This window comes from Falco punctatus (assembly GCF_963210335.1).
Source record: "Falco punctatus genome assembly, chromosome: 4".
Taxonomy (NCBI): domain Eukaryota; kingdom Metazoa; phylum Chordata; class Aves; order Falconiformes; family Falconidae; genus Falco; species Falco punctatus.
The window spans coordinates 48,160,864-48,179,808 of NC_137583.1; the positions used below are offsets into that span (position 1 = coordinate 48,160,864).

Consider the following 18,945-nt stretch of genomic DNA (forward strand, 5'->3'; position numbering starts at 1 on the left):
CTTCAGGAAAACAGGAAGATTCTACTAATGAAATAGAACTGCCTTCATTTTAAATCCTCCACTCCTAAGTGTGTTGGCAGCTTGGTGGCTTATTTGATAGCAGTTTGCTGTCAATCCCTTATAGACATCGTGATAGCGCGAGTTATCTTTGGATTTTGGCTTGTTGCTTACAGGGCAAGCAGTGGGGAGACACCAAGGTCTGCACAGGTTGGGGGTCTGCTACCCACTTGCAGCTCAGAGGGGTTTTTCTGGCTGCAGAGGCACCGTGGGTGGGCACGTTGGAGAGGATATATGCTGCAGGGGAAGCTTGCGCTGCCATTGCTCTACCTGCTGCGTGGGTAAAAGCTCACCACAGCTGTCAAGCTGCCACCTTTCACCAGCCTGAAATTCAAGAGTATTTTTTAAAAATATGTAAACAACCCGAGGTACTAAGCTGGCCTGATGACTGGTTCCAGCTCCACTTTCACTTGGAGGGATTGCTGACGATCTCAGTACACAGAGCCATGAGTAAATATTGGTTCAAACACGGATAGCTCATGGGCAGAAAGCACAAGGCTGCACACAGCTCAAATAAACAGCCTGCCAAAAGCTACTGGGGCTGGACCTCCCCAGTCCTCCTGCGGCACCCCGAGGGCTGCCCCGGCTGTTAGTGCAGCGCCGGTGAGCTCTGGCCAGCGACTTTGCTAAGTGATGAATTCACGGGGATTATACCCAAAATAAAGCGGTGTGCTGCACATACAGCTGGAAGAAATCCCACTTTGCCAATTCTGCTGGTCAAAGGCCATTTGTGGGCTTGTTCTCAGCTACAGCAAAGGGGCGAATGGGTTCCCTTACTTTCTAAAGGACGAGTGTGGGGTACAACTTATTGCAGGCTAAATAACCTCCCCTGCCCTTGAGGCTCATTAATTTTATTTAGGCGAAAATATGCTCGTTAATGCTCTTATCACAGGAATGATCTAATCGAGGGGGAAAGTCTTTGAATATATCCATTTTAATGAGCTGCTGGGTGAAATGTTTAGGCAGGCAAAACTGACACTGAACTAGTTTCTGACAGAGCAGATTCTGCACAGGTCTTAAGGCTCATCCTGCTGGCATCTGTTTGTTTTGGTAACATTTCCAAACGAAATTATGAGTTACAAAAGCTGAGCTGTACTGTGCACTTCCTCATCTCTAAGGCTGCCTGATCCAAGCACAATAGGAACTGAAGGAAAACAAGCTATGCCGTCCAGCTCGCCTTCCCAACACAGAGGCTGTGAAAAGTGGCCTATCCAGCAAAGAAACGTGAACGAATAAATCCACCACACAAAGGCTCCATCAAGCAACTGAGGGAAAGGGGTAGCAGAGAATGAAAATATTCGCGAAAGAATTCCAGAAAGCTGCTGCACACCAAAATGCAAATCATGGCGTGATGGCAGGGGGACTTGTTTTCTCAGGACTTGGCTCTGGAAAGTGCTCGATCTTGTCTCAGAGTAGGACTCCCCTCTGTGGCATTACACCCTTTGCGGGAACCAGACCTTAACCACTTCTCATTAACTTGGGGAGGAGGAGCAGAGGCAGAGGGGATGGATATGTGAGCTGCATCTGGCCCAATCTAAATGAAACAGAATAATGCATTGTGGAAGGGAGGATGTTGCAGTGTCTTCCACTTCATTGTTTCGTAACTACCTCTGAATTCCTCATGACCATTTATTTGTTCATTAACGGGCAGCAACACCCAGAGAAAAATCAACACAAAAATCAAGCTTGTGAAACATTATTCTTAAGTTACGGAACCATAACAACAAACTGCTCAAGCACACTTCTTGCCCCAGAAATCTTAAGGTGCCACCCTCTGACCGCGTCTTCTGTCTCTTGCTGTTGGCTAACCCGCTCTCTAGCTGACTATATTTCCTGTTGTCGCTTCAAACTTCTCCCCTCACCCCCACATTATTTTTACATGGAAACTGAACAGCAATGCCTGGTAAATTTGATTCTGCAAACTTAAAAGAAAACAATTCAGCACTTATGAGGTGACCAGCACTATGCTGGATTACACCCCTAGATCAGATAATGAGACTTTAAAGCATTTTAAGCATCTGTTACCTCATCTGCATTCAATATATAGTCCTCTTCATACCAGCTGTTTTTAAGTGAGAAAGCAGAGATCCAAAGTTTCATTGGTAAGAAGTGCTGACATTTGTTGGCCGGATGAACTAGTGACTGCTTTCTTCTACTTCAATATCTCACAAAGATCTTGGAAAAGAAATTCTTCCCTGTGCTGGTAAACATCTAAGAATTCCGGTTTAATTTGGCAGTGGCATGCAGAATCTCCTTCCAGCAGAAGTGGGTCTGCAGAAAACCTGACCTTCAAATCAATTAATTCTTGCATGGATGACAATGAAAACGAGGAGAGTTTTCCAGCTAGAAAAAGTGTTCTAATTACATGTCCCACAAAGATCAGAATAGATTCTAACACACCAAAGAGCATTTTTAGTGGGGGAGCATTTAAAATTAGACAACGGGTAGTTAACTGTTACTTGTAAGGAAATGAACCAGAAGTTGTAAGGGAGGAGATGGGTGGACTGAAGAGCCCTGCTTTGTAAGACTTAGAAACTATGGGTCTTTAAAAGTTTAGAAATAACACTGCCTGGTGTTTTGATAAAGACCTCACAAGCTTTTGCTGTACTTCCTCCCCACACAGACCTGACCAAAATGAACACTTAAATTATTCTGGGACTGAAACTGGCTAAATTATAAGGTAGAGGAGTCATCACACATGATGATTTCTGTGAACACAGGTCACAATGGACATCTCTGCCACAGTTTCTGTCCTGTTTTGGTGTTTGGCTACACCTCTAGGTAACTCTTAAAACTAAGAACAAGTAGAGTCTTCTTGGAGTTGAAACAGAGAGAAAAGGCAATCAGAATGACTTGATTTTATAGTCTGGCTCAATTAATTTTTTTTTAAACCATTTTGGAGGGGGGTTACTAAGTGTGTAATGCTATGTTAGGCCTGCAAATGCTTTAAAAGACAGCTTATGTTCTTCTTTTTCTTTCTGTTGTACTTCCCTAGTCAGCAAATCAGAGATGGATCAATTCCCATGATGCTGCTAAATGTCATAAAGATCTATTTACACATTCAAGAGCTACGACAGCATGATGCAGCTAAGCAGAAAACACATGGGGTGTTCTGCTACGTGTTAAATATAATTTTTTCCCCATTCACCTGCATTGGAGCTTTGTGACTCCTCTAGAACATGAACGCAGGAGCTGCTTCAACGAAGGCTGCAGCAGCCAACTCTCCAATAGCCTCCTCAGTGGCAGAAAAACACACAGAAGCACCAACATCTGCAGCTGTGTTATTTAGTTATGTTTTAATCACCTAAACAATGGAACAGTTCGTCTTTCTTTCTCAAAATAAAAGATGTGATACAACTACAGTATCAATATGCAGGATTTCAGAACCGGCAAGTCTTATGAGTGTTTTGGGTCCTGTGCATCTCTGTAAGCACTAGTTTCATGTCAATTGATCACAAATACTGGCAAACTTGAAAACACAAAATGAAGAAGATTCAGTTACTTGCCCATTTCTTGCTCTAACATCTGTTTACATCAGCTAGCAGGTTTGAATTTGACTAACTTATTCCTGTGCTGGCATAAACTCTTCTTCCAATCTAGTAACTTTCAGAAAGTAAAAACTATAAAAAAGATCGACAAAGAATCACTTACTGGTGATTTTGACTGATGTTTGAGACCTCTTTTGTTAAAATAGGCTGAAAAGCATGCTGAAACAAGCTAAAAAAGGTAATTCTAGAGAATTAAATTCCTTGGCTTTCCTTAACCCGAAATAATTTCAGCTTAGATTCCTAATGCGGGTTTCAGTTGTGTGGCTTCTTCTGTACTTTCTCCAGTAACAGGTCTGGTTATTGAGTAACACAGACCATACAAGATATTTTCCCAGGTCGTTTCATACAGCCTAATTGCTATGACCTGCTTGTGTTAAGAACACAGAGCAACTGGGACTCGCTGCTTGTTCTCCTCTGAGGCGTTCAGTAAGCAGTTCAGGAGAGAACTCATAAGCTCCCTGCTGCATCTCCTGCTTTAGGGACTACACTGGTTCTTTGAAACACCCATTTTTTGGAGATGGGAAGGCTGTGGTAGCTGGGAGCCAGTGGAATGAGGGGGCCTTTGACAGTGTATTTGCTGACACCAGCATAGGATTTGGGATGAACTGGAGCCTCAGGACTTCGATGAATGAGCTTCTCTATTTTCAATTGTCCATTTTGCCTCTGTGTTAAAAGATACCATGCCACAGCAGACGTGGGCAAGTAGGAACAGATGCTCACACGTCACCTGTGAGGGTTCACTGCCCAGTGTATCGGATAATACCAGAGACTGAGACGGGTTTGGACTACAATGCCAACCTAGGAACGTAGCTGGAGCAACTGAGGCACCGACACATAGTTACTTCTGCCTACTGTGCCATGGATATGGCAAACCAGCAGTAAAAAACAGCTGGAGATGGCAACATCTCAAACTGCCTCAGCTGGTAATCCTGAAATTGTGAGTCAGAGGCTTCTCTGTGATGATTTATGAATCACTGTTACTGCTAAACTGGAAGTCAGGCTATCTCAGCAAAACTGCAGCTGGAACTAATCCCACATGATATTTAATGTACAAACCCAGAACAGGTTGATCAGGCTTTTTGCAGACTATGGAGCAGCACAGCGTTAATCGGGTCACTCAACTGCAAAATGGAATGATGGCCCATTGAGATGACAGGTATCCAAAGGGCAAAGCTGTTTCCAGCGCCACAGTAAAGAGGAAAGCAGCTGCAAAGATGATGTCCTCTAACACAGTGCCATTATAAGAAATTACAGTCGGATTACTACATAAATAATAAATGCCATTATTAGAAATAATGAAACCTATCACAAAATGCTAAGGCAGTCCTTCCATCAACTAACATGTCCATTCCCCCATCAGGAAAATAACACACAACACATGAATTGCTAAATCTTCTCTGATGTGCTTCATTTGGTCCAGATATTCCTGAATTGCAGCTATCCCATTGTTTCCAGTTGGTCTCTGGGTAATGCATTAAATGGCAGTCAGCTTCCCCTCCATAAATCAAGAGCCAAATCTGGAGAGCGAGGTGAAAGCAAGCACTAATGTCTCAGTGATGCTGTGTGCTGGCAGCTAAGCGCAGATACCTGCAGCAGGAAAAGCATTTTGCTCTCGTACCTCTCACTGTGACTCCCAGACTACTGGCTGGCTGCTGGCCAGGCTCGGCTTCTCAACTGAGCCGTAGAACAGACAGTGTTCTCTTTTGGCAATACACTTTGTTCCATCACAGTCCATCAGAACAGTTTCAGGACACAGAAGGTGGGTGGGGATTTAGACACAGGTCCTTGTGCAAAGTGGAACCCATCAGTGGACTATCCATGTGCTCAGAGCTCCTGGATGGGAATATTTTAAAGCAAATAATAATAAGCAAAATAAAACCCCTAAAAAACAAAAAATTCCCAGATGCAGCTACAGTACCTGAAGGCAATAAAACAGGCATGTCACAGCTCAAGTTGAATGGTGAAAAAACAAATACAGCCATCTACAATTGTTTTTTAAGAAAATTTCTTTTAGAAAACCACGATCTTGAAAATCATTGCAATGTCTCCTTAGTAGTTTTCTTTGGCTCTCTAAACACCTTTTTCCACTTAATTTACGATGCATACCTGACTGCAAACTTGATTCAGCATTATTTAAACCATTGTTTTGAGCTTTCTTTCCGTATAGGATAAGATTCACTGTTTAAGATGTGCCCTAACTTCTGAGATGTGCTTCTGACTTGGTTTTCAGGCCGAGACATTCAGAAATGGCTGAGTCAAAGATCTCCTGCCATGGTAATGATAACCTATTTACCTTCTGTACACACCTGCTGCTTTTAAGACAAAACTTGAAGACTGATCCCCGCCCCAAAGAGATGAACCTGTGCTTTCATCAGTATTGTCCAAAAGAGAAGCGGGGTGTCCAATGTTCAAATTCGCATCCTTTCCTACAAGCTTTGCTCTCGCTGTGGGGCTGCAGAAAGACCCAACCGTGTCCCCAAGCCCCAAATTTCCAAAAATCCTTGTGGGAGCCGAACAGCAGCGGGCTAGGCCGCAAGGGGAGCCCAATGGACTGGGCGTTATGGGGACACAAACCAACTTGTGCCGTGTAAGCAGCATTTATTCCCTCCCTCAGGAAGGTGCAGCACAAAGCCTTTCTGCCGTTAGAAGGCTGTCACCAGCTGTCCCCTGCTCCCCAGAGCCAAGGCCACAGGGTACCGCGCCCACCAGCCAACGTGCAGGCCCAGGAGGAACCGAGGCCCCTGTGGCGAGGCCGGAGCCCCCCTTCGCACCCCAAAACCGGGTCACAGCTTCAGCCCGTCCCTTCAGGGCCCTTCTCCAGCACTTTGGGGATTTCCTTCCTATTTTTTTAAGTAAAGTTTCTCTCAGCAACCAGGCGACAAACGCTCTGCACGAAGCTTGGAGGGTGGTGATGGCCTCCCCGGGCCTACTACGCCCCACAGGAGGCCCCACTGCCGCCCCGCCGCTGGCGGGTGGGCTGTCCCGGCCGCCCCGGGACCGCCGGGAGCCCCCGGCCCGCCGTCCTCCGCCAGGCCCCGCGCAGCCCGTCTCCACCCCACCGCCGCCCCACGCCTCCCCCGCGGGCGCATGCGCGCAACCGGCCCCGGGCCCGGCCCCTCCCCGCCCCCGCGGTTTACCTCAGCCAGACGGGGGCGCGGACACGGGACTCGAACCGACGGCTCTAAGGGAAGTGAGCGCCGCGGCGTCGCGCCGAAGCCTCCCGGCCGAAAGCCGCCAGACCCCGCCCACCCACAGCAGGCATGGCCAATCAGAGACCGTCATTACCTTTCTCCCCATCCCTACGCTCTTCTAACCAATGCTTGAACCTCCTCATGCTGCCAGCCAATAGAAAAAGAACTCTCTGTTCCTCCCATCTCTTTCCTTTTAACCAATGGAAAGCGAGATTCTCTAAGAGACAACCGGGCCGTTCACCGAACAGATGCCGTTTCCCGTGGGGGGGTGCAGCCGGGCCCGTGGGGCGTGGTCTGGACGGGAGGCGTGGCCTAAGAAGGGTATATAATGACCCACTGCGGCGGCGCTGCCATTTTGTGTAGCAGCGCCTGGAGAGCGGCCGGCGGGAGGCGGCGGAGGGTTTCGGGGTTCGGACCAGAGCGGCCGGATGGTGAAATCCTCCCTGCAGCGGATACTCAACAGTCACTGCTTCGCTAGAGAGAAAGAGGGGAATAAAAGTACCATCATGCCTGCTGTGCTGAGCCTCAGTACCGGACAGAGCAGGTGAGGGGCCGGGGCCTCCCCCAGCCTTCGCACCGCTGGGCGCTTGTCGCCTCCTCCCTTTCCCTCAGGGCCCTCCCTGATCCTCCTTTTCCTCCTCTTCGTCCCTCAAGCGCCGGTCGCCTCCCCCGTGACCGGGGGGAGGGGAGGGGTGCTCCGTGGCGGGTGGGGGTGGGGCGGCCTCGGCGCTTGGCTGTGGCCTGGCCTCCTCCCCCGCAGTGCAAGGGGGGTGGGGGCGAAGTGAGTCAAAAAACCAACCGAGCCCTCCCCCCCAAAAAAACCATTTTTTAGAGCCCAAGGCCGCGCCTAGCCGCTGTCGGGCCGGTCGCACCGGTGAGTCGCCGTCCCCGGTCCCAAGGGGCTGGCCCCCCCCCCCCCAGTCGCCTCAGACGGCGGCTGCCTCCCGCCATGTGCCACCTGAGATGCCGCCCGCGGCGGGGCCCGGCGTCCCTGGGCTTGTCACGGCCGGGGGGGACGCCTCGGAGAGCACCTACCGGCCCTGGCGGGGGGCGGCGGGGCCCAGCCCCTCCCGGGCGAGGCAGCGAGCTGGGGGGCCTGGGGACAAAAGCCGGGCTGGAGGCTGGGCCCGGTGCCTTCGTCCGACGCAACACCCCACCCTTCAAAATTGGGCAAAGATCCCAAGGGATTGCAAGCTGTTATCCCCTTATGTAATCGTAGATGTTCCTGAAAACTAATGGAGGGTGCTGAGCCTGAAGTAGAGCATAGCAGCGCTAGGAGAGCTCTTAGATTAAAACTCCACCAAAAGATTAAACAACCCCAACAGATTCTGGGAAGAAAAATACCTGAATCAGGGTGACCAGTCCAGGGTGATGGATGTGTAGGACATCAGTCCTTCTTGCATCAAGGAAGCCATGGTTAGACCTTGTATGTGGACTGTGAAAGGAGTTTTAGAAACCTTCAGAAAGCCGTTTTTATACTGGATTGCTATTTAAAGCCTCATTTTTTTCCCAAGAGGACTAAGCGCACACAAGCATCACTCTAAAATACAATCTCGATTGCAGCAGCCCTTCATCATGTACAGCCTTTCATTGGGTGGAAGGTGAAATGATATAAAGGATTGCTGCTGCGCACTTTTGCAGGGGGGGCTCAAAAGCTTATTTGTAAGGGTAGTCAGTGATGCATAGCTGATGCACATCATTTTGAGATAAGCATCTAATGCTAGTACTAAAGAAAAACACCTCTCTTTTAAAGTGCCTAAAATAATGGATTGAACACTCATTTAATTGAGAATGTGCAAATTTTAATTTTTTAATAAAACTTTTCATTTGCTGTGCTTACTAATGCCTTCCAGCATATAATGTTTGACCTATATGGCCGTTCAGTGCCTTTCTAATGCGGATTATTCATCACAAGTTTCAAGCTCGTTAAAAAAAAAATCAAAACTCGTACGAACTGTGCAAAATGGTGGATTATTTTGTACATGTTTATTCTGATTTGCAAATGGCTGCTGGCACTCAACAGACAGGACGATTGTGAAAATTTCCCTGAGGGCCTCGATTGCTGCATCTGCTGAGATGACGCAACTCAAGAGTGAGCCTGCAGGGTGAAGGATGGTGCAGAGGGAGGGGCCAGCCAGCACAGCCTTTGCTCTTACTACAGTAGAAGGCTTATTCGGTTAAGCAGGCTTACGTGGATGGGGTGAAACTTAGCGTGCCTACAAGAAATATGTTTTGTATCTTAAGAGGATAACATTCCTGATCTCAAGTACCGAACTTTGCGAAGCAGTGTAAAATTGCTCGGAGGAATTAAGCAGAAAGGCTTGTAGGTTTTCAGATCTTCAGGTGTGGTCTCAAAGTTCAGACTGGCGATTTTGCATCTGAGCATGGTGAAAACATTTGAGGTAGTGACGTCTGTGAGATTATTTCATGTAATTTTCTGACCTTGAGCTAAGAGTGCTGATGCAAAGGTCTAAGGTAATTGGGGCCATATATCTGAGGGAAAAATGATCCCTAGCTTGCTGGGCCCATATACTCATGCTAATTTAGGAGAACAAGGAGGGGGAGAAAATGGGATCTTGCCTGTGTGATAGCAGAATGGTTTCTTGAGATCGGGTCAAGCATACTGGTGCCTTGGTACAGAAATACACGTTGCTCACTTCAAGCTGAGGGTATTTTAATCTCCAAGCCAGTTTCTCTCTCAAAATACCACAGTTGTAGCTTTTTGACCCTTGTGGGTCTGGGCTTGAGGCAGTGTTCCTGGCCCTGGTCTGGAGGTTCCTTTGTCTTGCCACTTGCTTGGGTTGCAGTGGGAGGAGTTCCCTTGGCCTAGGTTTGGGGTTTTTTTGTGTTTGTGTTTTTGTAAATCTTACCATCTGATCACTATTTAAAACCCAGAATTCACAGGGTTTTGTCTAACACTGCCTTTTTGCCTCTCCAACTGTGATGCCTTTCTAGTTCCAGGGTTCCCTTCAATTGCTGTAGTAACCTGGGTCCGGGGCCTCGGTGGTGCTCCTGATGTCCCTCACCCACCCCTGAAGATCCCAGGTGGGCGAGGGAATAGTCAGAGGGATCACAATCTTTCAGCTAATTTATTTTATTCGGTGAGTATGAATAATAATAAGCAGCTTGCTGTGGTGAGCTTGGATGCATTTCTGCCTCAAGCCTGTCAATGGGAGCTAATCCCTTGTCCAAAATGAATTGGAAATAACTTTGCACATATTACTGCTACAGGATAATCGGCTGAATGTAACAGAAGAACTAACATCTAATAACAGGACAAGAATTCTGAATGTCCAGTCAAGGCTTACAGATGCCAAACACATTAGTTGGAGAGCAGTGCTGAACAACAACAACCTCTATATAGAAATTCCCAGTGGTGCTCTGCCTGAAGGGAGCAAAGACAGGTGAGTAGAGTAAAGCTGCAGTTTAACTTGCCTCTCTCTTGAAGGCCTATCAGTAGGGTGGAACACTTCACTGTTGTTGGTGTTCACTTCCGTTGTTTTGAAAATTGAAGTCTAATGAAGGTACTTGATGCTGTCTTGTAAGAAGCTGAAACTAAGTGATCTTGGTTTGAGGGCTGCTTCTACCTGTTCTGTCGGGCAGAGCCACCCAAAAGTTCAGTGACTTCAAGCTGATGTTTCCAGGTTACTGGTTTTAAAACACCAGCCTGGTTCAGAGTCTGTCACTGCAGTCCTCCCTTCAGCTACAAGAGAAAAGCATGTTTTCTGTGTTACTGAAGGCTTGGGTTTCTGCCCTCAAGTTAAACAGAGGGCTTGGGGATCTCCTGTTGGAGTGTCTCCGACACTGCCCTCTGACACCTATGGCTTCATGTGCAGATTGGTGCACAGTCCCTTGCTGATAATCTCTGGAGGAAGTGCTTGCTCATCTGCATCGAACACCTTGTATTTGTCTTGCAGTTTTGCAGTTCTTCTGGAGTTTGCTGAAGAACAGCTTAGAGTCGATCATGTGTTCATTTGTTTCCACAAGAACAGAGATGATAGAGGTAGGTGTTAACTCATAGCACTGTCTCTAGAGATGCAAATGCAGTATTTGAAGTTGGGTTTGGTGGATGGCTTGACTGTACGGTATCAGATGGATGAAACTTGTTTTCTGCTTTTTTTTTCAAGCTGCATTGCTCCGTACTTTCAGCTTTTTGGGCTTTGAGATTGTGAGACCAGGGCATCCCCTTGTCCCCAAGAGACCAGATGCTTGCTTCATGGCCTACACGTTTGAAAGAGACTCATCAGAAGAAGAATAGATTGCAATGTTTGCCTCCTAGAGCTTTCTTGTTGTCTATAAAGATGATTCTGTAGAAATTTTGTCAACATCTATTACAGTATATATCTCTGTATGAAACGTTGTGACCAACTGCTCTGGTGGTGAGATGTTGAAAATTTCAGACTCCACATCTTTTTCTGGATTTGTGCGCATGTTGTGGTTGTGCAAATAAATGCTCCCTCCAAATTAGCAGTATATTTCTTGAAGTTTAATATTGTGTTTGTGATACTGAAGTATTTGCTTTAATTCTAAATAAAAATTTATATTTTACTTTTTATTGCTGGTTTAAGCTGTTTAACACTTGCACTCTGAAGAGATGGCTCTGGAACTGCCCCGACTATTAAAGTTGCAGGTACAGAAAGGCGTTGGTCATTCTTTGCTCGACTGGAACTCACGGCTATGATCTGCCAGGACTGGAAATAATTCAGCAATCCTGTAAAAGCCTGCTTTTGGTGAAATATTTAGCAGGTTCTCAATTTCCATTGGTATTTAGGATCACTGCATCCCTGCTGTATTGGTGTTTCAGGGCCTGTGTTGGAAGGTTACAGGTGAAATGCCAAGAAGCACAGCTCATGGCTGCCTGGAGCTTGCAGGGGCTGAGTATCTAATGTGCAACTTTGGTACCTGAAGTATCAGTGATACTAGTAACAGTAGAGTCTTACGTCAGTGTGTGTTGGGGTGTGGGATGGCTTGACAAGTTCTTTGCCTGTTGTCTAAGAAGGCTTGTGGCACTTCCATAGCTACATCCTGTTGTGGCTGGGTGGCCTCCAGAACTCCTGGGGGGATGGGTTATGGTCTGAGTGTAAGGGGAGGGGGCAGTGCCAGGCAGGGCCTGCTGCTGGGGTCTGCAGGCACAGCTGTTAGGTGTTCAGTATGCTGAACAGAAGGGAGGAGGGCTGCTGTGTAGTGCTAGAGTGAATGAGACGTGCTGGGGTTACTAGAGGTAAGTTTCTGAAGAGCTGTGCTTTAAAGCATTGTATTCCAGGTTCTTTCAGTACTGAATGCTTGCTGCTTTGGAGGCTTCTTTGGCACTTTTTGAGCCAAATAATTTTTCCTCTATAGAACAATCTTTTTCTCTATAAAAGTCTTGGAGCTGTGAATCCCGGGGATGGGTTGTTTTACTGGGTTGTTACACTGTGGGTCTCGGTGTAAACAGGCACATGACCATGAGTGCATGCTCTGCTGGCCCTGGTGTCCTGCAGCGCCTGGCTTCAGGAGCTTTGTGTGCTCTGAAATGTGTTGGTGAGGGGCCTGTGGCTCACCCCACGGGCCATCCCTCGGCAGATCCTCTGGGATGAGCAGTACCGGCGTCACGTGGAATACACCAGGATGTAACCCCTGCCATGCCCTTCTCGGAGATGCAGCAGGGAGCAGATCCTGCCGTGGGCTCTGCAGTGTGCAGTAACCTGGGGGTGGTGGTACCATGTTCCCAGAGAGCCTCTTGTTAAATTAGCAATGCAGTGAAAGGTGGATGTTCTTGATGGTCTGTTTAATTGGCTTCGGATATTTATATCAACCTCTCATTAATGCGTGGGCTGTGCTCTGCTCCTTGGGTCCTGGAGTACGGTGGGTAGCACAGCCGTCATCTGCTGGCAGCGTGGGTGCTGCCTTCCTGTGAATGCAACAGGGCTCCTGCCCACAGGTGTCCTGCCAATTTTCTTGTGCCCATACAATTGTGCTTTTCCCCTGTGTGTGTTTTGTTGGTGGTGGTTTGGTTTTTTTTTTTTCCTTTTTGGAAAACTGAACTTGCTGTTTCCGTGTGCTGAAGGCCAGCAAATAGGAGGTGGGCATGCTGGGGAGTTCCTCCTTCACTCAACAGGCTGGCGAAGGTCTGAAGTTGTCGAGAGAAGTTCTTGTTCTCCTCTGCGATGCCGTCGCTCTGCTGTCTGCGGGGACCTGCGGGGACCTGCGAGTCTGGAGGTGTCGGTGGTCCTGCCTTGAGGGCCGTGGACCCCGGTGGACGTTGTGGTGACCTTGGGTGCTCTGAGCTGCTCCCGGCAGAAGGGGGAGGGGGTGACCCAAGGTGAAAACCAGAAACAGGGGTGCAGGGGGTGCTCGGAGGTGCCGGCCGGGGGCTGGGGGGAGCCTGCAGGCACCGGCAGAAGCAGGTTTTGTCTTTGTTTTTCCGGTCGGATGCACAAGGTGGCTTTGGACGAGCTGCTGCTGTGCCACGGGCTTTACTGCCATCTTGTAGCCACGCGGGATACTACAGGGGAGGCGGTGGGGACAGCGGGGCTGGGGCTCCCCCAGGACACCCCCCTCCTGCATGTTTTTGGCCCCAAAGCCCATACTGAGATTTGAACATCAGTTCTGCGGACTGGCTGTGCTTGGGCAGTGACCGTGGCGGGGTTTGTGTGGCTGGGGAGCTTGCTTGGTCCCTCCTTGCTCATCCAGGCTCGCTGCTGGGTTCGGGTGCTGCTCCGGGGGGGCAGGGACCCGCACTGCACACAGCCCGCACAGAGGGGCTGTGGGCTCAGCCGGATCTGGCCCCTGCTGCAGCCCAGGTGATGGGGCTGCTGCCTGTCCCAGCTCAGCAGGAGGCAGGACCCCCCCGGCCGGGGGAGCTGGGAGCGTGCTGCTCTGTGGTTTCATCTCAGGAGGGATCGCAGCTCCAGTTTACTAGGGTTTGACAGATTTTTGAGCTCGGGGACTCCATGGAGGAATTCTCCCCGATCCAGCTATGCCACAGTGACCGGTGTGGCACTGCCAGCATCCCTGGGCACGCAGGGGCTGCCCAAGGCCGGGATGATCCATCCCACTGTGTGCACAGCCCACGGAGGCTGCTCTTGCTGCTGTCATGTGCTAGCTGCAAGTGGCTTAATAGTTGCTTAATTAACAATAATTCAAATGACCTGAGCAGAGCCTTGCATGGCATTTCACTGCGATGGTCACTCGGCATCAGCATGGCTTAGGGGAGCAGGGCACAGACCTTGTTCCACGCCAAGCAGCAGATGCGAGGGCCCTGCCTTGGTGCAGCCAGGGACTGACCCTGCAGCCTGGTCCTGGGATGCAGCACCCAAAACCTGACCTGAGCTATTTACTAGACACCATCAGGGCTGTTCTGGATAATTGCTGCCAAAGTTTGTGAAGTTTGGCTTTGTGTTTCTCTCTGGATACATCAGTGGGGTGTGTAAAGCTCTCAAAGAAGCACATAAAGGACCAGTATTTAAGAGGCTCAGCTCTGGGTTTTATTGAAGCTGTGTGGCTGCTGTATTTCCCCCTTTAAAATGTCATTTATTTTTGTGCCTACGCTGCAAATTGTTTCTAAAAAGAGCAGGCTGTTCGGGTTATTGTATTTCTCCTTTGCTAACACATTAAGGTGAACCATAACGTGTGGCTTTGCGTTGTTATTTAAAACAGCAAAAGCCTCGTGGCTGCAGGAGGGGTCTGAGGGGGCTTTGTGCAAAGTCTAAGCCCCATAAACTTTCCTCGGGATAATCAGCCACTAAATTGGTACTTGATCCTGTGGCTTCCATCCAGCTGTCTTTCCTGAGATGCTCCAATAAACAGGACTCACAAAATCAAATAAAAATTGGTTGAGAGTGTAAAAACACACGTTGCGTTGTGGGAGCCGTGGGTGGGAGATTGGTCCCAGCTTCATCATTCATGTGCTGTGGGGGAAGCGGGTTCAGGTTTGCAAACAGTTTTCCCAGCCAGGACCAGCTTGCATTTGGATTTGGCCAGGTCCTCACGGGCTCTTGGCTTTGAGGAGACCTTTTGGGTGGCTGAGCTTCAGCTTGCCCTTAAGGAGCGTAGAGAGCCTGGGTGACTTGGTAGAGTGTGTGTTCGGTGACCTCCTTGAAGTACTGGCAGCACAGCCACTCCTCAAGGCCAGGGCTCCCCACTGCCCCAGCTGAATTCTCTGCAAAATTCAGGAGCAGCAGAGCCCTCTTGACCTCCACCCAGCTTCGGAGCAGGGTGAGGGTCTTCTTGCTCCTGGCGAAGAGCTCCTGGCGAGGCCCCCAGAGCAGGACCTGCAGGATGCTCCTTGCCTGCTCAATGGAGACCCTCTTGCAAGGATCTCTGTGCAGAAGCAGCGTGGCCAGACGCTTGAGTCCCGTGGAATAGATGGACAGGGAAGGGATTTCAGGAAGTCTGTTGCTTCTGAACCCCAGGGTGTTCTCCAGAGAGATGTCCACGTGCAAAATATCATAGATGAGCATGCCTACATTCAGCTCATCTGCCACTGGGGAGGGTGGTGCACCGCGCCCCTCGCTCCAGTCCTGCTCTTGGCTGGTAGAACAAGGTCTTCGCTTGTCTTTAACCTTGAAGAAGCTGCTGATTAGCAGCCTTGGAAGGGACAGCCTCGGGGATGCCTCCTTGCCTTGCTGGCTCCGGCGAGGGCATGGGCACTGCACCAGCAGCAGGTTCTCGGGGCAGAGGTCTCCCTGCCCCATGTTCTGCATTCGGAGATGCTCCAGCCCCATGCACACCTGCAGGAGCAGGAGGCAAGCCAGGCGTTCGTAGTGCCCAGGGCTGGTCCTGTGCAAACCGTGGGATTCCTTTACAAAGTCTGCCAGGGTCTGGTAGGGAACCTCAGGAGAAATGAGGACCTTCAGGACAGGGCGAGTGGCAAGATGGGCTTGCTTCTCTCTGGAAGGGGACTGACTCAGCTCCCTGGGGCTTCCCGGGAGCACCAGCTCCCAAGGGAGGTGGTCGGTGAAGCGGCCGATCAGGCGCTGGATGCTGCAGTGCACTCCGAGGGAGTTCTGCACCCCAAGGCTGGTGCAGCACGGCTTGGGGACCTACGAGGGGAGACAGGACATGGCTAGCTGCGTGGGGATGGAGCCACGGGGTGCCTTGTCCTGGGCCAGGCCACCGCCTCAGCTCAGGGCCACTGGTCCTGGTCTGACCCATGCATGGTGCTGGGGTCCCCCCGCACCCTGTGAACCCACAGGCACCCATCAGAATGGCTTTGAGTGAGAAATGGGTAAGAAGAGGGGGTGTAACCCCCAGCTGGGCTGCAAAGCTGCTTTGGCGGGTCTGGTCTCATCCTGCACTGCCTGAGGAGCCAGCTCTGCTCCAGCCTCTGCTTTGTGTTTGCTGGCCCCTCGAGACCACCTGCCAGGTCACCTCCCTCAGCGGTGCCATTCTCCTTGACGTGTCCTTTGGAGCCGTGGGAGCTGTCACCCCAGCCTGCACCGGCAGCGCCGCCTCATTTAGCAAATGCAGAAGTAGGTGGAAAAAGGGGAAGTGCCTGCGTGACGGGGGCCAGCGGAAAAGCCAACGCTCCCCGTTCATGCTTGCCTGCCGCCCTGCAGCCCCCCGTGTGGCAGGAACTGGCTTCCCCTGCACCACCTGGGGTGTTTTCCCCAATTCCCTGCTTACCTTGGCTGCAAACACCAGCTGGCTTTGCTCAAAAGTGAAGCCCACTCGGAAATACCAGGCGTCGCCGCTTTCGCAGCACGGCTCCCGGTCCAGGATGCTGAGCGTTGCCCAGTTCTTCCCTGCCAGCTCTGCCTCCAGCAGCTGCTGCCGCTCCTCCGGCCCCACGAGCTCCTCCTGGATGCGAGCTGAGAGCCGGGTCAGCGTGGCCACCTGGCACCCCAACACCACCCCGCACACCCCAGCCGAGCTTTCCAGGAGCTGCAGGAGCTTCCCCAGCTCCCCGTCTGCCGTTCTGAAAGTCAGCTCCGCTGGGCTGGGCGATGGGGCTTTCTGTGGGCTGCTCCAGGCCACTGGTTCTCCCAGGCTTTGGGACTTGGTCAGGGGCTTCTTGGGTCCCCAGGAATGTCTGTCCTGTGGCGGGATGGAGCTGGGAGCCTCCTTGTGCTGCAGGTGGGGTGGTGGGATGCCGTAGAGGATGCTGCTGGCCCATGATGTGGGATCGCCCTGATGGTGCTGGGATGGCCCCTGCTCCGGGAGGGACTCGGCTCGCTGGAGCTGCTTTTTTGGCAGTGGGGGGGGCAGGGGGTTTCGGTCAGGCTGAGAGGGGGGTCTCCCAGCTCCTTCCCTTCGGCTAGCCTTGTGGGGGACTAGGTGGGCCCGCAGCTCTCCTGGGGAGGAGGAACAGACACAGCAGTGCTGAGGCTTCCCTGGGAGGCGGGGTGGGGGAGGGTGGGGGGAAAAGTGGGTGATGAAGCAGGGTGGGAGTACAGGCACATTATTTGCCCCGCTGCGTATTTGCAGCCCCAAAGCAATGCCCAGCGCCAGCCAGAGGGGTGACAGCGGCGTCGTGCTGCAGGAGGAGGACGGGGACAGCGGTAGGGTTTGTCCAGGATGGGGCAGGAGGGCAGCGGGGCCGGGGCATCACTCACCCACGTTGCTGTAGATGAGGGCTGGGTCGGAAGGCCGGGGCGAGTGCCCCCCCGGTGTGTCCGGCATGGGGGCAGGTAATCCAGTGGCGCCCAGGTCCAGGCTGCTGCAGCGAGCCCTGCACGGAGCCGGGAGTCAGCGCTTGCCCCCCCCAGGGGGCTCGGACTCCGTTCGGTGCTGGCCCAGGGGAAGAATAAAGAGAAAGGGGAAGCAGTTGCCTGGGGAGCCCTGGCTGTGTGGTTTTGGGGCAGAAGGCAGGGAGTTCAGTGGCCCAGTGACTCCAGTTCCTGCACTGGGGGTGCTCCCGAGGAGGGGAGCTGCCTCAGGGGCTTCACGGGTGCTGGTTCACGGGTGCAGGGGGGATCATGCCTGCCCTGTGGTCCCTGTTGGGTGGCCGCAAGGAGGACACGATGGATGCCACCATTGTGCGGTGTAGGAGAGGTGTGGGACAAGAGCAGGAAAAGCCTTTGCCACCCCTAGCCCAGATCTGGGGGGGCAGGACAGGGGTCTGTGCATGGGGTGGGCAAGCAGAGAGCCCGTAAGGAGGAGAGCAGCGGGCAGGAGGGTCCACAGCCCTGGCTGTGGTTTCGCTTCCCCATCCTGGCCCGGCTCGGTGCAAACCTGCTGTCACAAACCCTACCCAAACTGCAGTGGCTTTCTCTAAAAACTCTGGTTTCTGCTGGGCCATCACTTGCTGCACTGCTCCAGGCTCTGCCCCCCCTTCGGCCCAGCCCAGCCCCCGTTATCCCCCGGGAAGCAGGGAATACCGCCCTGCCGCTGGCGGGTGTGCAAAGCGTGGGGCTGGAGCCTTGCTGGAGCCTCTTTGGGCCCTATTTGCAGAGCAGTTTGTTACCTCCGAGTTTTCCCTGGTAGTGGTGGGGGCCGGGAGGGCTCCAGCTCCATCTCCCGCCCCGGCAGCGGCTCCCGCTCCCCATTCCAGGCTCTGGCTGCGTTGGCCATGGAATTGCCTCGCCCAGCTTGCTGCAGCCCCGCTCGCAGGATGCTCTTTCAAAACCTGCTTCTTGCAAGCCTCGAGGAAGCTGGCGGCCTTGCTCCCCAGCAGCCCCACCGTGGCTCTGCAGCCATGCGCTGCCCTGCTGTGGTGGCAGCAATTGCATCGCCTTCGCTGCAACCTGTTGCAATGGGTTTGCTTCTCATGAGCCGCTGGTGGAGGCTTCACACTCTTCCTCCCGGGCGGCTTTCTGGATGGCGGCTGTGTTAAGGGGAGGTGGGGGTGGGGTGGGGCGGATTTCCGCAGTGAAACCCCACAAATTATGTAATTAATTCCCTGCTCTCTGGGTTGTGGTTACTCTAGGTAGATTGGTGGGGTGGAATTTCTTTGGTTTTGATGTTTTTTGCTGGGATTTCCTGCAGCTGTTGCACAGGTCGTTAGAAAACACTTTTTTTCTCTCGGAGCTTTGCAGGGGCTGAGAGCACAGAGCAACCCAATGCAGGAAAAAATGCCCCCTTGGGTGCCTGTCCCCTCTAGGATAAAGCCTCTCTTTTAACACTCTAAAACTCGAAATATTTTAATAGCTTTTCCTTCTAGTATTATTAGCAAATAACTAACAGTACCCATTAGCAAATGGTGGGTGGAGGAGTGGGCGAGCCCCTCT

At 51.5% G+C, this 18,945-nt stretch overlaps 3 protein-coding genes across 8 annotated transcripts in view; 1 reads left to right on the forward strand and 2 right to left on the reverse strand.

The window, feature by feature from the left end:
• The window catches only part of JSRP1 (junctional sarcoplasmic reticulum protein 1), a 34,272-nt gene extending 27,241 nt beyond the window's left edge, over positions 1–7,031 (reverse strand). For 3 of the 6 annotated variants that reach the window (XM_080382304.1, XM_080382311.1, XM_080382314.1), the window contains exons 1-2: positions 6,743–7,031; positions 5,224–5,438 (exon numbers count right to left, since the gene is read on the reverse strand). The gene's annotated coding sequence lies outside the window, so the exon portion shown is untranslated. Of the gene's footprint in view, positions 1–5,223; positions 5,439–5,911; positions 6,664–6,742 lie in introns of those variants that run through there. The other 3 variants (XM_080382306.1, XM_080382312.1, XM_080382313.1) reach the window with 2 other exon arrangements.
• A 106-nt stretch (positions 7,032–7,137) lies between these two features.
• On the forward strand, positions 7,138–11,351 carry OAZ1 (ornithine decarboxylase antizyme 1). Its single transcript, XM_080382333.1, is given in 6 exon segments — positions 7,138–7,340; positions 9,752–9,809; positions 9,811–9,897; positions 10,028–10,200; positions 10,714–10,799; positions 10,924–11,351. Coding segments are annotated over 6 exon segments (651 nt in total). The 5' UTR covers positions 7,138–7,224; the 3' UTR covers positions 11,055–11,351.
• PEAK3 (PEAK family member 3) lies at positions 11,113–18,540 on the reverse strand. The gene is made up of 4 exons (XM_080382267.1): positions 18,183–18,540; positions 17,332–17,447; positions 16,403–17,070; positions 11,113–15,819 (listed from the first exon to the last, which is right to left on the reverse strand). The coding sequence occupies exons 1-4, from the start codon at positions 18,287–18,289 to the stop codon at positions 14,818–14,820; spliced, it is 1,893 nt and encodes a 630-aa protein (XP_080238393.1). The 5' UTR covers positions 18,290–18,540; the 3' UTR covers positions 11,113–14,817.
• Positions 18,541–18,945: the final 405 nt, after the last annotated feature.